At 45.0% G+C, this 17293-nt stretch overlaps 1 protein-coding gene across 1 annotated transcript in view; it reads right to left on the bottom strand.

Moving 5' to 3' along the window:
• megf10 (multiple EGF-like-domains 10) overlaps positions 1-17293 on the bottom strand; it is a 165563-nt gene that overhangs the window by 87074 nt on the left and 61196 nt on the right. Inside the window, exon 5 of the mRNA XM_078213956.1 lies at positions 16873-16965. Within this exon, the coding sequence (XP_078070082.1) occupies positions 16873-16965 (93 nt within the window). The remainder of the gene's footprint in view (positions 1-16872; positions 16966-17293) is intronic.

The raw sequence follows: 17293 nt of genomic DNA, 5'->3' as shown, positions 1-17293 counted from the left end.
TATTGAGACGTGAGATTCAAATTTATTCAAAATGATTTAATTTTTAATTATCTCCGAAGGTGACAGCAAAAATAGCTGGTAATAACGACAACTCAATTTAGGGTTTGCAAAACCTCTTCAATGACATCAAATTTCTTCCCTTTGAAATGCACTAACAGCAGCAATAGTTCTGTTCTTTTATTCTTTCATGGGATGTGTTGTCACTGGAAGGCCAGCATTTGATGTCCATCCCTAATTGATTTGCTTTATTATTGTCACATGTATTAACATACAGTGAAAAGTATTGTTCCTTGCGCGCTATATAGACAAAGCAAACTGTTCATAGAGAAGGAAAGGAGAGGGTGCAGAATGTAGTGTTACAGTCATGGCTAGCGTGTAGAGAAAGATCAACTTAATATAAGGTAGGTCCATTCAAAAGTCTGATGGCAGCAGGGAAGTAGCTGTTCTTGAGTTGGTTGGTATGGGATCTCAAACTTTTATATCTTTTTCCCGAGAGAAGAAGGTGGAAGAGAGAATGTCTGGGCTCCATAGGGTCCTTAATTATGCTGGCTGCTTTTCCGAGGCAGCGGGAAGTGTAGAGCTTGACCTTGAACGGACTGGTCACTGAGACGTGGCAACCACATTGCTTTGGCTCTGGAGTCATGTGTAGGCCAGACCAGGTAAGGATGACAGATTTCCTTCCCTCAGTGACCCAGATGGCTTTTAATGGCAATCATGGACACCAGTACTGAGATTAATTGTATACTCTAGATTTATTAACAAAATTTGAATTCCATCAGCTGCCACAATGGGATTTGAACGCATCTCCCCAACAGCAACCACAATGCCACCATCTCTCCCAGTTTGTGAACGAAGCATCTTTTAAAAAGTGACATATCCCACGGTACTTCAAAGGAGTAGTCTTGAACAAAATTTGACACGGAGTCATCATCAGGAGATGTTAGGTGTGGTGACCAAACACGCAGTTAGTGGCCAAGAGGTTTAGGGAGGAAATTCCGGAGCTTAGGACCTAGATAGCTGAAGGCACGAACACCAGTGTTGGAGTGATTCAGGATTCAAGCGGGTTAGGTGGATTGGCGATGCTAAATTAACCCTTAGCGTCTCGGGATGCATAGGTTAAAGGGATTAGCTGGGTAAATATATGGGGTTATGGGGATAGGGCCTGGGTGGGATTGTTGTCAATGGAGGCTCGATGGGTTGAATGGCCTCCTTCTGTACTGTAGGGATTCTATGATTCTATGATGCCATGATTTAGAAATGAGATGAGTGCAAGGAATCTTGGAGAGTTGCAGGCCTGGATATTTCAGAGATAAGCTGTGGGGGGGATTGAGGGGTTATGATGAGGCCATGGGCGGATTTGAAAATAATAGTGAACATTTTAAAAGAGAGGTGTTACGCAAAAGTGGAGTGATCAGAATATTACATCTGTATTTCCATGCATAGATCCATACTCAGATGGTGCTGGGTGTAGGGAATAATTTCTATCAAAAAATCTTTTTGCTTGACAATATCCACAAGTTGCATCATCACATGGGCAGCACAGTGGCAGAGTGGTTAGCACTGCTGCCTCACAGCACCAGGGAATCGGGTTCAATTCCGGCCTCGGGTCATGTGGAGTTTGCACGTTCTCCCCGTGTCTGTGTGGGTTTCCTCTGGGTGCTCCGGTTTCCTCCCACACTCCAAAGATGTGCAGGTTCGGTTGATTGGTTATGCTAAATTACCCCTTAGTGTCAGGGAGATTAGTAGGGTAAAATTGTGGGATTACAGGAATAGGGTCTGGGAGGGATTGTGGTCGGTGCAGACTCGATGGGCCGAATGGCCTCCTTCTGCACTATAGGGATTCTATGAATTCTAAATCCTCTCTGGAGTATTTTTGTTCTCAGCTTCTTGTTGTGAACCCAGTTCCATGATTATTTTCTCCATACGGCTGTGAAACAACACCAAAATACTGGGAGAATTTGCACTCGGTATTTGTGTAAGGCAGTTTATCCTTGACTGCTCATTCTTTCCACCATCAGCTAGCAGACATTCAATCAGAAATGTGTCAGCATCCTGTGGGAATATCGTGAACTTTTATTTTATTTGTTCATTCATACAAGATGTGGGCATTATTGGCAAGGCCTATCTATCGCCTAAGGAGTAAAAGTTGTTGGTTTGAGTGCCATTTACACATTTATCACAACATGCATAATTCCGCAAATCAGGCGATAAGCGTGCATGATCATATTAAATTGTGAAAATTAATTTGCACAAGTCAAAAATATTTAGTCATAGAGATATAAAGCACGGCCCAACTGGTCCATGCTGACCGGGTTTCCTACACTGAACTAGACCCATTTACCTGTGTTTGGCCCATATCCCTCTAAACTTGTCCTATCCATGTACCTGTCCAAATGTCTTTTAAATGTTGTAATTGTACCCACCTCTAACATCTCCTCTGGAAGCTCATTCCATATACACACCAGTCTCTGTGTAAAAAAGTTGGCCCTCAGGTCCCTTTTAAATCTTTCCCCTCTCACCTCAAACATACGCCCTCTAGTTTTGGACTCCCCTACCCTGGGGAAAAGACCTTTGCTATTCATCACATCTATACTCCTCATAATTTTATAAACCTCTAAAAGTCCCAGTCTATCCAGCCCCTAATTCAAACCTTCCAGTCTCGGTAACATCCCTGTAGATCTTTTTTGCACCCTTTCCAGTTTAATACCATCCTTCCTGTAGAAGGGTGACCAGAATTGTACGCAGTAATCCAAATGTGACCTTATCAATATCTTGACAGATAAAGTTGCTAGAGGCTCATGTCTCTGTATTGAGCTTAGAACCTGTAACTTTATGACTCAGGATGTGAGAGTGTGACCAGCAGAACCACGGCTGAGGGTTTTGGGCCTTATTTTAACCCATTCAAAACAGAGCTACTTGCAGACTGTTAAAATAGGTCCAATTGAACATTACAGTTGTGTTTTTCTTAAATAACTGTTCCCCTGAAAGCTCAAAGGAGTTTGATAAGTGTTTTTGAGGATGGTGGAAGCGGAGACAATCAATGATTTCAAAAAGAAAATTGCTTGGGAACGTAAAGGAAATAAATGCAGGTTTATAGAGTTAGCGCAGTATGTTAACACATTGGCATAGAGTACTGCTGCCTCACAGCACCAGGAATCCGGGTTCAATTCTGCCCTTGGGTTACTGTCTGTGTGGGTTTCATCCCGCACCTGCGTGGGTTTCCTCCGGGTGCTCCGGTTTCCTCCCACAGTCCAAAAACGTGCAGGTTAGGTGGTTTGGCCATGCTAAATTGCCCCTTCGGGCCTGATTTTACCATTTTCATTCTAAGTGCTGAATCTGGGCGTAATTCAGATCCGATTTGGAAACCTGCTTTCAGGCGCCCCCCATACACACTCAGCCTGAAAAACAAATCGCGAGTCTGAATCGCACTGTGGGCGGGGCTTAGCGCGCCCAAAATGATCGGAGCTCTGAACTGCGCGTGCGCAGTGAGAAAAAAAAATTGAAAATCCCTCTGCTGTCACATCACTCCCGGACCGCAAGAAGCGGATGAAGCGGCCCAGGAGCGATGGCCCTCACAGACATCACCCCACCCCCACAACATAACTGTCCCCTTTTATCCACCCACCTTTCCACTGCTACCCAGACTGATCATGACCCTCTGCCCCCTTTGTCCCCCACCGATCACCCGCAGAGTGGTAGCGGACCCCCCTGCCCCCCCCCCCCCACCCCACCAGTGATCCATCTGGCCTCCCCCACCCACCCACCCACCTCCCCCGGGAATGATCGGGCCTCCCACCGCCGCCCCCCCATGTCTGTTTCATGCCGAATCTGGACGGGCGAACACGATGGTAAAGGGAGAAGTGCTGGTAAAGTTGGGCAGGCAGCTCATTAATTCAATTTAAATGCTTGCAAATGCATTTAAATCGCCATTGCGCCCGTTTCGGGCGTGAATCGGATCGTGGCCATTTTCCGGCCTTGGTAAAGTGGGCATCAGTGCGGATCGCGTTAATGGCCTCACACCCGACTTTACCACGTTTCCGCGCCCAAAAGCGGGGGCAACACAATGGTAAAATCGGGCCCTTAGTGTCCCAAGATGTGTAGATTAGGTGGGTTGGCCATGCTAAATTGCCCCTTAGTATTAGGGGGACTATCAGGGTAAATGCATGGGGTTACGGGGATAGGGCCTGGGTGGGATTGTTGTCGGTGCAGACTCGATGGGCCCAATGGCCTCCTTCTGCACTGTAGGGATTCTATGATTGAGATGGACTGAATTGCCGCATGGAGAGATGACACAGTTCGATGGGCTGAATGGCCTCTTGTGCTTTAAATGGTTCTATGATTCTATGTAACGGGAAAATACTAACATAATCTTGATAAAAGGAAGAGTTACACCAGTCTGCTTAATTTTGTTAATGGGGCTGAGTTGAAACCCCCAGAATCAGTGCAATTTCATTTGCTTTGTGGATTTCAACAGGAAAATCAAACCAGTTCCATTTATTCTCCGAAATGTTTCCGTCTGTTAATGGTAAATTCTTTTGACTTTTCAAGGATTATGATACCTTGGAGACTCACTGAAAAGCCTAGCAGGTGGTTTAGTCAGCTACACAGTCGCGGAGATTAAAATCCAATTTGGTCAGAAATTCATTTCTTCAATGCGCTTCATTGTAACGCTCTGAACACTGGCATTGTTCTCCCTCTTCTGTACCCAACTGGCCTATCGTTATTTCCAAACCAAAAAAACTGAAAAAACAAAACTGAAATACTTCTAGTTCACTCAGCAGATGAATCTGCATTTGCCTTTTTCAAGGAAGTGCACGGTTGGTTAACAGATTTTGCTTTGTCAGAAACATAAAGCAGAAAAAGTCAACACACACGGAGGGTGCGGATAATTGCTGCCTTGGATATCTTCAGAACTGAAACTGAGGGGCAAATACATCTATTAATAGGGCCAGTGGAAAGGGGGAAAGGGGAGATGGGGAAAAGGAAGCAGGCTGGAATTCTCCGTCCTCACCTGTGGCTGGGATTCTCCAGTCCCGCTGCTGCGAATGGAGATTTGGCTGAACGCCAAATTCTTCCTCCTCGCTGGAGGCGGTAACCGGATTTGAATGGCTGGAGAATTCCAGCCGCAGAGTTGCTGGTGGGGCAATCTTTTCACAACATACAAAATCGTCTCAATCACGATGGACACATGAATCGTGTGAAGGTGTGAGTGTCCAAAGGGAATAGTGAAAAGGTGCGAGATGGTGGTGCCGTGGTAATGTCAGTGAACTAGAAACCCAGAGGCCCAGGTTAATACTCTGGGGGACATGGCTTCAAATCCCACCACGGCAGCTAGTGGAATTTAACTTCAATTAATAAAATCTGGAATTGAAAGCTAGTCCGAGTAATCATCATAGAATCTACAGTGCAGAAGGAGGTCATTCGGCCCATCGAGCCTGCACCAACAACAATCCCACCCAGGCCTATCCTCATAACCCCACATATTTATCCTGCTAATCCCACTAACCTACACATCCCAGGGCACGAAGGGGCAAGTTAGCATGGTCAATGCACCTAACCCACACATCTTTGGACTGTGGAAGGAAACCGGAGCACCCGGAGGAAACGCACGCAGACAAAGGGAGAACGTGACCCAAGCTGGGAATTGAACCCAGGTCCCTGGAGCTATGAGGCATCAGTTCTAACCACTGTACCACCGTGCCGCCCCAGTGGTGACCATGAAACTCCCATTGATTGTTGCAAAAACCCATTTGGTTCACTGAAACCAAAAGAGAAAATGCTGGAAAATCTCTGCAGGAAAATTTTCCAGCATTTTCTCTTTTGGTTTCAGATTCCAGCATCCGCAGTAATTTGCTTTTATCCACCTGGTTCACTAATGTCCTTCAGGGGAGGAAATCTGCTGCCCTTACCCTGGCCTGACCTACATGTGACTCCAGACCCACAGCAATGTGGTTGACTCTCAACTGCCCCTCAGTCCAAGAGTATTGAGGAATGGCCTTGCCACATCCAATATGAAAGATTTTTGTAAAAAATGGAAAGTATTGAAAAGCTGTAATTAAATATGAAGTGAAAACAGGTTTGAAAAGTAAGCTGAAGGCATTGGTCAAGTATAGTGAGGACTATACTGAGGACACAATAATATGCCGCACTCCCTTCCTTTCCCATCCCCCCCAATAACACCCTCCCATTCCCTAAACCAACCCACCATCAGCAGGAACCTTATCAACCCAATGATGAAACTCGACAGACTCCGCGCTTGATAACTTGATAGCTGGAAAACATTCATCCAATTGATCTAAATTCTGTACCACGGCCAAAAGAATCCTTGAACCAATTGTGCCAATTTACATGGTGAATTATCCAATATCACAGAGTTTACAAACCCAAGCAATAAGTCACTGCCATTCTTGAATCCTTTCAACATTAAATAACAAGCAAAATGCTCAGACCTTTCAATGGGCTAGGGTTGATTTTTTTTTCTAGCCCAACAATAACAGACGAAGCCTCTGGAGTAGACAGCCAAACTTGATTCTCATCTCATTGGCCAGATAGCTTATGGATAAGTTACGTCGCACAGAAACAGGCATTCAGCACAAAGACTCTAGGCCGATGTTCATTGTCCACACGAGCTTCCTCCTCCACACACAACCAACGCAGAATCAGCGAGCAGAAACTGATAGCTAAGTTCCGCACACATGAGGACGACCTCAACCGGGATCTTGGGTTCATGTCACACTATCTGTAATCCCCACGACTTGCCTGGGCTTGCAAACTCTCACTAACTGTCCTGGCTGGAGACAATACACATCTCTTTAACCTGTGCTTAACCCTCTCTTCACTCACATTGTCTGCAGCTGTAAAGACTTGATTGCCTGTTAAGACTCGCATTCTAACCATTATCTTGTAATTGAGTTTGTGTCTATATCTGCCCTGTTTGTGAACTGAACTCTCCACTCACCTGATGAAGGAGCAGCGCTCCGAAAGCTCGTTCTACCAAATAAACCTGTTGGACTTTAACTTGGTGTTGTGAGACTTCTTACTGTGCCCACCTTATTGACATAACCCTCTATGCCCTTCTCCCTCAAGTATTTATCCAACTCCCCCTTCTATTGTGTTAGTGATCTGCCAGGGCAGGTTCCTCTGCTCATTTCTCCATGTCTCACAGTCTTCCTTTTTCTTCTTGCAGTTGTTCACAGGAGCCTATCATTTTCAATTTCAAGTTGTCTAACATCATAATTCTCTTCCTCCTTTTTGATCGACATCCTCATAATCTGCCTTCAATCATCTCTTCATCATCTCCTCATGCTTTAGGATCTGGTCAATCCAACCTCCTTGTCCTTTCTTGATGATATTCACTCATAGAATCATAGGTCCCTACAATGCAGAAGGAGACCATTCAGCCCATCGAGCCTGCACCAACAACAATCCCACCCAGGCCCTATCCCCGTAGCACCACGTATTTACCCTGCTAAACCCCCTGAGACTAAGGCACAATTTAGCATAGCCAATCCACCTAACCCGCACATCTTTGGAACATCACTCACGATCTTTCCTCCTCCACTTCTTCATCACTCTCGTGTTCTCTCTAATGGACCCGCTCCCTCCCTCTTCACAACCACATTTCACAACTTCCCAATCCGCTTTTCTCAAGACCCTCATTTCGGCCTCACACAACAAGACATTCCAAATCACAAGCTTGATCATTCTTTTCTTAAGATCTCCACCCATTCCTATGCTGAGCAAGTCTTTATTTTTGGAGGACGCATTCTTTGAGAATTTTCACAGTAACTTCATTGCGGGGGTTAATGTAAGCCTACTTGTGACACTAATAAATAAACTTTTCAAACTTTGCCACTGCTATTCTGATTTCTTTATGGCAGTGACCATCTTCTGACAAGATATTCCCAGGTATTTACATTGTGAAGCCTGTTCCAGTTGCTGACCATCTGTCTCGGTCACTCTTTGCCACTGTTATCTCTTCCAATCTTCAGGAGTTTTGCCTCTGTTACATGAATTTTTATTCTGTAAACTTCAACACTGGGATTGCTCTCCCTGGAAAGACAGAGGCTGTGGGGTGACCTGATCGAAGTTTATAAAATAATGAGGAGCATAGATCGGGTGAACAGTTGGAAGCTTTTTCCCAGGGCAGAAATGGCAATTACAAGGAGGCTCAAGTTAAGGGGGGAAAGGTTCGGTGGAGATGTGCAGGGGACGTTTTTTACACAGAGGGTGATGGGGGCCTGGAATGCACTGCCAAGTGAGGTGGTTGAGGTGTTAGTGACATTTAAGGCTTATATGGGCAGACAGAGAGGGAATAGAGGGATATAAGCAGTTGGTCTAGGTAGGACAACGTGATCGGCGCAAGCTTGGAGGGCTGAAGGGCCTGTTCCTGTATTGTATTGTTCTCTGTTCTTTGTTCATTCACCCTATTCATTGGAATCTGCAGATCCAATGTTGTGTTAACCACCAGGACCTGGTCATTAGCGAATCCCACTCCTTCAGCAATTAATCTCCTACCTTTTCACCTGGCTGTACTTTACCTAATGATATTAGAGATTAATCTGACAGTTGACAGTCTTGTCTCAGCCTGCACCTAATTACACTAGGCCCAGTTTCACTAATTACCATCCTGATTGTAACAGCCAGTTCCATCCACAGAGCCACAATCATTTGGTCATCTCTCCAAGAAACCTTGATCACCCCCAGCACTTTCAACAGCTTCACCCGATCAAAAACTTTTTCAAAATCCACAAAGCAATTTACTTGCTGATATTTTCAGCTTTCATTTAACCCTCTCATCACTGCTCCAGCCTCTCTGGTTCCGCAACCCTGCCTACAACTGGCTGATCACAGCTGATATAACAGTTTGTTTGGGCTTCTGATCCACTTGCTGGGATGCTTTAACATTACCTTGGGTGCGTGTGTGATCAAAGTTAATGTGCGATGCTCTTCACGTTTTGTGGTACGTGTCTTCATCATCAATGGGACCATTGTGCTTCTTAAAAAGTCTTCCCACCACTCTCCATCAGTGACCATCTCCTGACATAATTCAATCAATTCCCTTGTCTTCTCTCTGGATCCTTTTATCATTTCTCCAGGGATTGTACCACATCCATCTGCTTTTGGTTCTTTTGTAGCTGTAAATATTTCATCCTCCAGAAGGTCAAGTCTTTAAGTGTTTTCTTCTCCCTCTTAAATGCATCCCTGTTTCTCAACTCCGCCACTCGATACAGTCGTGAGTTCCACATTCTCACCCGCTGGATAACAGTCATAGAAATGAACGATCCTCAGTTTCACTTCTCTCTATTTGCAGAACAACCACGTGGTTCTCATTCAAATTGACTATCTTAACATAAAGTTTATTTATTAGTGTCAAAAGTAGATTTACATGCAATGAAGTTACTGTGAAAATCCCCTAGTCCCCACGCTCCGCGCCTGTTCGGGTACACTGAGGGAGAATTTAGCATGGCTAATGCATCTTAACCAGCACGTCTTTCAGACTGTGGGAGGAAATCGGAGCACCCGGAGGAAACCCACGCAGACACGGGGAGAACGTGCAGACTCCGCACAGACAGTGACCCAAGCTGGGAATTAAATCCGGGTCCCCAACGCTGTAAGGCAGCAGTGCTAACCACTGTGCCACCGTGCCGTGTGTAATATCAATGTAAGAATCAAAGTATGTCCAGCAATGACAGAGCATCTCTGAATATCTTTCTGATATCTTCTGTCGGGCACACGGAGGCTGGTCGGCGTATCAGCACAGACTGTGACATTCAGTCCTCCTGTGTAATGGCAGGGTGGAGACTCAAAGCAAAACAGTGGAAGTTAATCACAAAGCAGTGGGAGTTCCTCTGAAAATGCCAGGTGAGTCCATCAAGCTGGGCCCACATACCATGGTGGCTGCAACATCCTGATTAAACACATCCAACCCCACCTCAAAGACGTAGATTGTAAGGAGAATCTTAAAGGATTCTCCAGCATGTAATCCACTGAGAGAGGCAGAAAAGGAATAGAGAACAAAACCAGGGCTGGTAAGAACAATAACTTATGCAATTTGACAGCAAGCAACAGGGCGGCACGGTGGCACAATGGTCAGCACTGCTGCCTCACAGCGCCACGGACCTAGGTTCAATTCCCGGCTTGGGTCACTGTCTGTGCGGAGTCTGCACGTTCTCCCCGTGTCTGCGTGGGTTTCCTCTGGGTGCTCCAGTTTCCTCCCAGAGTCCAAAGATGTGCAGGTTGGGTGTATCGGCCATGCTAAATTGTCCCTTAGTGTCAAGGGGACTATCTAGGGTAAATACATAGGGATAGGGCCTGGGCGGGATTGTGGTCCAGTGCAGACTCGATGGGCTGAATGGCCTCCTTCTGCACTGTAGGATTGTATGAGTCTATGATCAGGAGACACGAGGACAGGTGACCAAACGTTTGGTCAAAGACGTAGATTGTAAGGAGAATCTTAAAGGAAGAGATGGAGGTGGATCTCTGGGGCAAGGACAGAATGAATAAGAGGCAGCTGTTCCCCTTAGTTGAAGGATCGGTCACGAGAGGGCATAGGTTCAAAGTGAGAGGCAGGAGGTTTAAGGGGGATTTGAGGAAAAGCCTTTTTACCCAGAGGGTGGTGACGGTCTGGAAGGCGCTGCTTGGGAGGGTGGTGGAGGCGGGATGCCTCACATCCTTTAAAAAGCATCTGGATGAGCACTTGGCACGCCATAACATTCAGGGCTATGGACCAAGTGCTGATAAATGGGATTCGGTGGGAGGTCAGGTGTTACTCGCATGTCAGTGTAGACTCGATGGACTGAAAAGCCTTGTCTGCATAGTATGATTTCTATGGAAATTTCTCTCCAACCCCCTTGGCTGATAAAACCAATAAATGTAGTATGGACTGTGTGGTATCTACCACATACTTACTTCCGATAAATGTGATAATGCCCCAGGCAACATAATGGAATTGTTCCAGTTTTATATCTGCTATTCCCCAACCGAGTGAGAGATTAAATTGTCCTTTGTCATGTGACGGCCATAATCCTTTATAACTACCTGACCCTGCAATGGTACAAAGACACTGCCCAGTGTGGTTCCGACCTGTCCATTCTCTCTCTCATCGCCCATTCTAAATCAAGACTATTGGCAATAATTAGCATTCTGTAGCACTATCTCAGGTTGTTCCAAAGTGCTTTAAAGCCAATTTTAGAAATATAATGTCTGGCACTCACCATGTGCACAGCAAGATCTCTCCAACTTCATAACTATGGGTTCAAGTCCCATTCCAGCAACTTGAAACACAGAAATCCAGGCTGACATATCGAATGCAGTACCAAGGAAATGCTGCCCTGCCGGGGGCGCCATCTTCTAGATGTGATATTAATTCCTCTCAGGTGAACAATAACCAGATCATCTGTTTTTTGTTAATCGATGTTGTTGGCTGAGGGATAAATATTGGCAGGAGGCCAATGATAATTGCCCCTGTTCCTCAAATAATGCCATGGGGTCTTCCACTATCTTCAAGAACAGAAAGTTTGATGTTTCTTCTAAGAGACAGCAGCTGCCAACAGCGCAGCACTGCCTCAGTACTGCACCCGGAGTATCAGCCAAGAATTTTGTGCTGAAGCCTCTAACGAGGCGAACCCACAACCTTCTGACTCAGTAGGCAAGCTTGCTTCTAAAGCTGCACACCCAACAACGCAATACCCAACTTACAAAGCTGTCCACCAAAGTTCCTTCAAATTAATACATTAGGCAAAGGTCATCAATTCCTGAATCCGTAAGTAGGTTTAATTTTATTTATTAGTGTCACGAGTAGGCTTATATTAACACTGCAATGAAGTCACTGTGAAAATCTCCTAGTCGCCACACTCTGGCGCCTGTGTGGGTACACTGAGGGAGAATTTAGCACGGCCAATGCACCCTAACCAGTGCGTTTTTCGGACTGTGGGAGGAGAACGGAGTACCCGGAGGAAACCCACGCAGACACGGGGAGAACGTACAGACTCCGCACAAACAGTGACCCAAGCCAGGAATCGAACCCAGGTCCCTGGCATTGAGACAGCAGTGCTAACCACTGTACCACCGTACCGCCCATAAGTAAAGTCAGTCTATTTACTCGGAACTTCTGGATGTCACTATTTATAAAACTGAGATATTTTAGATTAACAAATTTTAATGTGTCAAAGTAACTTCAATTTCTTAAATTAATTCTTTGTCGTGAGGTAAAATATTTTTCCCCTGCCTGCATGTTTGAATTATATTGGTTGCATTGCAACAGCATTAGTACGATGTTGACCTAACAAGGTATTTTAATCACTGACTATCACCACAAAAGGATATTTATACATCCAATAATATAATTTCCAGGACAATATTAATCCTTATAAAATATACTGTCAGCCAATAATTCGTGGATGTGGGGTTGGAAAATTACTTCATAATAAATACAGCCAATAGTATTTCACTGTTTTCTTGGAGCGACCAAGCCAACTGAGACACCCAAGGGAAAGCACAGGAGAGGGTCTATCCTTCATTTTCCATGATTGGCTTTCCAAATATTTAAAATACTTGGAAACTATGCACTCAGCTGAGTGGAAGTCTCAAATCGTGTGTTCTTAAAATTGTGTTTATATTAAACAAGCTGTGGGATTCGAGGAATGAGTCTCCTGTTTCTTTTTGACATTATGGCCTAGCGTTTCTCAGTGACCCTTCGGTATTTTAATTTCAATGGGAAGATTTACTGAAACAGCATCTATTTGAAGGTTTTCTCATCTGTTTGCAACAGAAATAGTTCTTCATTGCTGCAGTTTTAATAAAATCCCACATCTCAATGCAGTTGAACTGTTTGACAGAATCAACTATGTTTCAGTGGGAATCATCTCATCTCTCAGTCAGAGGTTGGGGGTTCAAGTCCCACTCCAAACATTTTTGATTTTGATTTGATTTATTATTGTCACATGTATTAACATACAGTGAAAAGTATTGTTTCTTGCGCGCCATATAGACAAAGCATACCGTTCATAGAGAAGGAAAGGAGAGAGTGCAGAATGTCGTGTTACAGTCGTAGCTAGGGTGTAGAGAAAGATCAACTTATTTGCGTAAAAAAGTTCCTTACCTTCTCCCTCTCTTGAATAGCCTGACTCTGGATTTTAAGGTAATGTCCCCTTGTTGCAGACTACCCCCCTCCCACCAGTGGAAAATGTTTCCCTCCAAGTTGCCCTATTAATTCATTTGAAACCCTAAAATCAAACCCAAGCGAATCACTCTTTAACCATGTCTATCCTCGGGAATGCAACCCTAATCGCTCCTTAGAATCTAGCCCTCGGGGCCCTGGCAACATTCTGATGACTCTGAGCTGTATTCATGCCAAGGCCAGATATATTCTGCCTAAATTATAGTGCCAGAACTGTACGCAGTCCTCCAGATGTGGTCCAAAGAAGGCTTTGTACAGCTGCAGCAAAACTTCCTCCCCTTATTGGCCAGGTTCTCCAGATGTGGTCTGACATTCTGCTTACCTTTCAGGTCATTTTTATAACTACATTTTTACGAGCTGTGTACATGGATCCCTTAATCTCTTCAGACTTGCCACTCTTCCCAGCTCCTCACCATTTGAATACCACCTGGATCTAACCCCTTCTGGCCCTAAACGGATGATCTCACGCTTGGCTGCACTGAAATCTGTCTGCCACACTTTTTCCCACTCACTTAAAATTACAAAGAAGGATTGTAGTTCCTTATGTTCCTCTCTACGTTACAGTGCACTCTGCCAGAATCAGAAGCAAGTTTCGAAGCCAGGTTCATGAAAAATAAAGAAGACTTGTATTTATATAATGCTTTTCACATCCACCAAACTTCCCAAAGCCAATGAAGTACTTCGAAGTGTAGTCACTGTGATGATGAAGGGAAAATGGTGGCAAATTTGCATACAGCAAGATTGCACAGTTGTAATATAACAATAGATGTACTGGTTAGGTTGATTAGCCATGCTAAATTGAACCTAGTATCAGGGAGATTAGCAGGGTTACGGGAATTGAACCTGGTTGGGATTGCGGTCGGTGAAAACTCGATGGGCTAAATGGCCTCCTTCTGCACTGTAGGGATTCTATGATTCTATTCTATGATTCTAATAACCTGATGAGTATTGTTTGAGGGATAAATATCGGCCAAGACACTGAGGAGAACTCCCTGCTCTTCTTAAAAATGGGGTCCGGGAATCTTTCACATCCACCCGAACAGGCAGATGAGCCTTGGTTTAACTTCTAACCTAAAAGACGGCATCTCTGGCAGTGAAGCACTCCCTCAATACTGCATTATTGCCTTAATGTCAGTTAGTGTCAGCCTTAAACTTTGTGCTCAAGCTCTGGAGTGGGATTTGAACCCAAAACCTCAGTCACAGACAAGAGTGTCATCAACTGAGCCATGCTGACGGTAGTAAAGGTAGAAGAACTGGTGCAGGATCTTCCGGTGGCACTCACCCAGAGACCAGAAATTCCCACCCGAGGTCAACAGACCTTAAAATGGTTGGCAAACTGTCTGTCCCACCTTGTGATGATTCCTGTGGTGGGCGAAACTGGAAAACTTGCCCTCCGGCCTCGAAGCGAAAACCCTGCAGTGTCATCAGGTACGTGCCTGAAGATATATGGGTTCTGGTTTTATAAAGAGAGCAGCTGTTTGGATTCAAGTCAGAAGCAAAGGATGGAATTTAACGGCCCCTCCCACCAGCAGGATCTTCCAGTCCCGCCAAAGTCAACAGATTTATGAATGGCTCACTGCAATCTCAGGCCCCACCTCCACTGCGATGGGATCATAAAATTCCACCCAAAATGTTTGAGATATTTGAATTGCACCACAAGACATCAAAACAAGATTCACTGCATCCTTCTTGTAGCAGAAAACCATGTGTAACCATCCACAGTCCAAAATCTGTACGGTTATAGAGATAGTCAAACTCTCAACCTTAAGTGCTGTGCAATTATGAGGAATAAAAACAATGATTCTTTCATTCATTTTGGCTACAAAATAATAGCAAATGAAAATTGGGGGAGGAATCTCCAATGACTTTCCAACTGTTAATGCCCAGAATATGCCAACTCTGGGTGGCACATTGCCACGTACATCATACGTTAGCCCACATCATGCTGGAATAGGGAATCTTGTTTCATGCCCCATTAGTTAGACCTTTCCCTTCACCCATCAGCATGTTTTGAGCTGTAACATAGAATCATAGATTCATAGAATCATCGAATCCTACAGTGCAGAAGGAGGCCATTCGGCCCATTGAGTCGGCACTGACCACAATCCCACCGAGGCCCTATCCCCATAATCCCATGCATTTACCCTAGCTAGTTTCCCTGACACTAAGGGGCAATTTAGCATGACCTAACCCACCTAACCCACACATCTTTGGAGTGTGAGAGGAAACCGGAGCACCCGGAGGAGACTCATACAGACAACGGGGAGAATGTGCAGACTCTGCACAGACAGTGACCCAAGCCAGGAATCGAACCCAGGTCCTTGGCTTTGTGAGGCAGCAGTGCTAACCACTGTGCCACCGTGCCACCCCAACTTGCTGAGAGTGTGAGCTGATAACAGGTTCAGGAGGGCAACTGGACAACCAGGATTTCAGTGACCAATGGGACTGGCTGTCTATCTCCTTAACAAATGAGATTTAAGTAATTCAAAAGACAGGAACAGCAAAAAAAGGGAGTAGAGCGAATTTTGAGCCAAATCAGGTGCAGGGAGAAATGAAAAGAAGGAAAGAATAGATTGGATTAACAGAGAAAGAGAGAGAGAAAGGAAAAGTGAGGAAAAAAATAAATGATTTGGGAAGGAATTCACTGGCCATTCACGCCGGCGGGATTCTCTGGTCTCACTGGCAGCGCACCGAGTCCCGCACGTTCTGCGATGCTGTGGTGATACATGGGAAATCCCATTGACAGTGGCAGAATCCCACCTCCGGTGAACAGCGCGCCACCTCCCACTGTCGAGAAACATGCAGCTGGAAGGCTGGAGAATCTCATAGAATTCCTACGGTGCAAAAGGAGGCCTTTTGGCCCATCGAGTCTGCACCAACCACAATCCCACCTAAGGCCCTATTCCCATAACCCCATTTACCCTAGCTAGTCCCCCTAATACTAAGGGGAAATTTAGCATGGCCAATCAGCCTAACCTGAACGTCTTTAGACTGTGGGAGGAAACTGGAGCACCCGGAGGAAACCCACGCAGACACGGGGAGAACATGCAAACTCCACACAGACGACCTGAGCTGGGAATTGAAACCAGGTCACTGGCGCTGTGAAGCAGCAGTGCTAACCACTGTGCCACCGTGCCACCCTAATTCCCCCCTCCTTGGTCTTTTTAAAATCTCCAAGAACAATTTACCACCGGAAGGAATGAGATTGCACAATTTAGAGTGTTAACTTTCTGGGCCAGAGAGCTTGATTGACATTGCATTAACAATTATCACACTGTTAAAAACAGTGCTAAAATTGTTAACTAACAGCTGTAACTTATGTTGTGAGTTTAATGGGCAACTAGTGTGTAAATCAAACCAGTAACAGGGAGGTTGCGGATGAGACAGTGTTCGAAGCAACTTGTAAAGCAACCAGCAGGTTCTGGAGATTCACAGCGTAACCCTTCGTCCCCTGAAATATTTGGCCAAGTAGCCATTAAAAACAGCATGTAATTAGCACAAAATTATTTTTGCAGCAAGTATCCAGCCCATTATTCACAAGCTCTTCTTTGCATTAACCACTTATGCATTGTAAGAATAAATATCAGAATGACATTGTGCCTTGAAATAAACTTCTGATTAAAATTGGCCACACTAACAGGCAGACAGCAAATTCAAAAATAGACCAGATGGACACAAGCTGGTGATCTTACCACTGGAACAGTTCAGTCCTCCCCAGCCCGGTTCACACTGACAGGTGTTGGGAGCGATGCATCTTCCGTGGACACATTTCTCAGCACAGTGAGCTGTTTGTCACAAGATGGAAAGAGAAGGGAAAAATTAAAGTTAGCAACCTTCAATAACAGCTGCAGCAGATCAGTTCAGATGGGCTTTACTGCACAAAAAAACATCTGCTGTTCCTCAGAGCCCGAACTGCTTCTGCAAAGTGAAAACTGCAGCAACCTCCCATCATTTCACTTTTCAGCATTGGGGCCTCAACTAAAGGGGGTCTCCATCTCCAAATCCTAGTTCAAACATCGTGTGTTGTTCAGCATATCTGCTTAAGATCCACGTGTTAACAGAAGAAAAAAACTTTCATTTATTGAGCACCTTTCATGACTGCAAATGTTCCAA

The sequence above is a fragment of the Mustelus asterias genome, chromosome 6 (assembly GCF_964213995.1).
Source record: "Mustelus asterias chromosome 6, sMusAst1.hap1.1, whole genome shotgun sequence".
In the NCBI taxonomy this organism is placed as follows: Eukaryota; Metazoa; Chordata; class Chondrichthyes; order Carcharhiniformes; family Triakidae; genus Mustelus; species Mustelus asterias.
The sequence above is the reverse complement of the archived record's forward strand: the minus strand, read 5'-3'. Positions and strand labels throughout refer to the sequence as shown.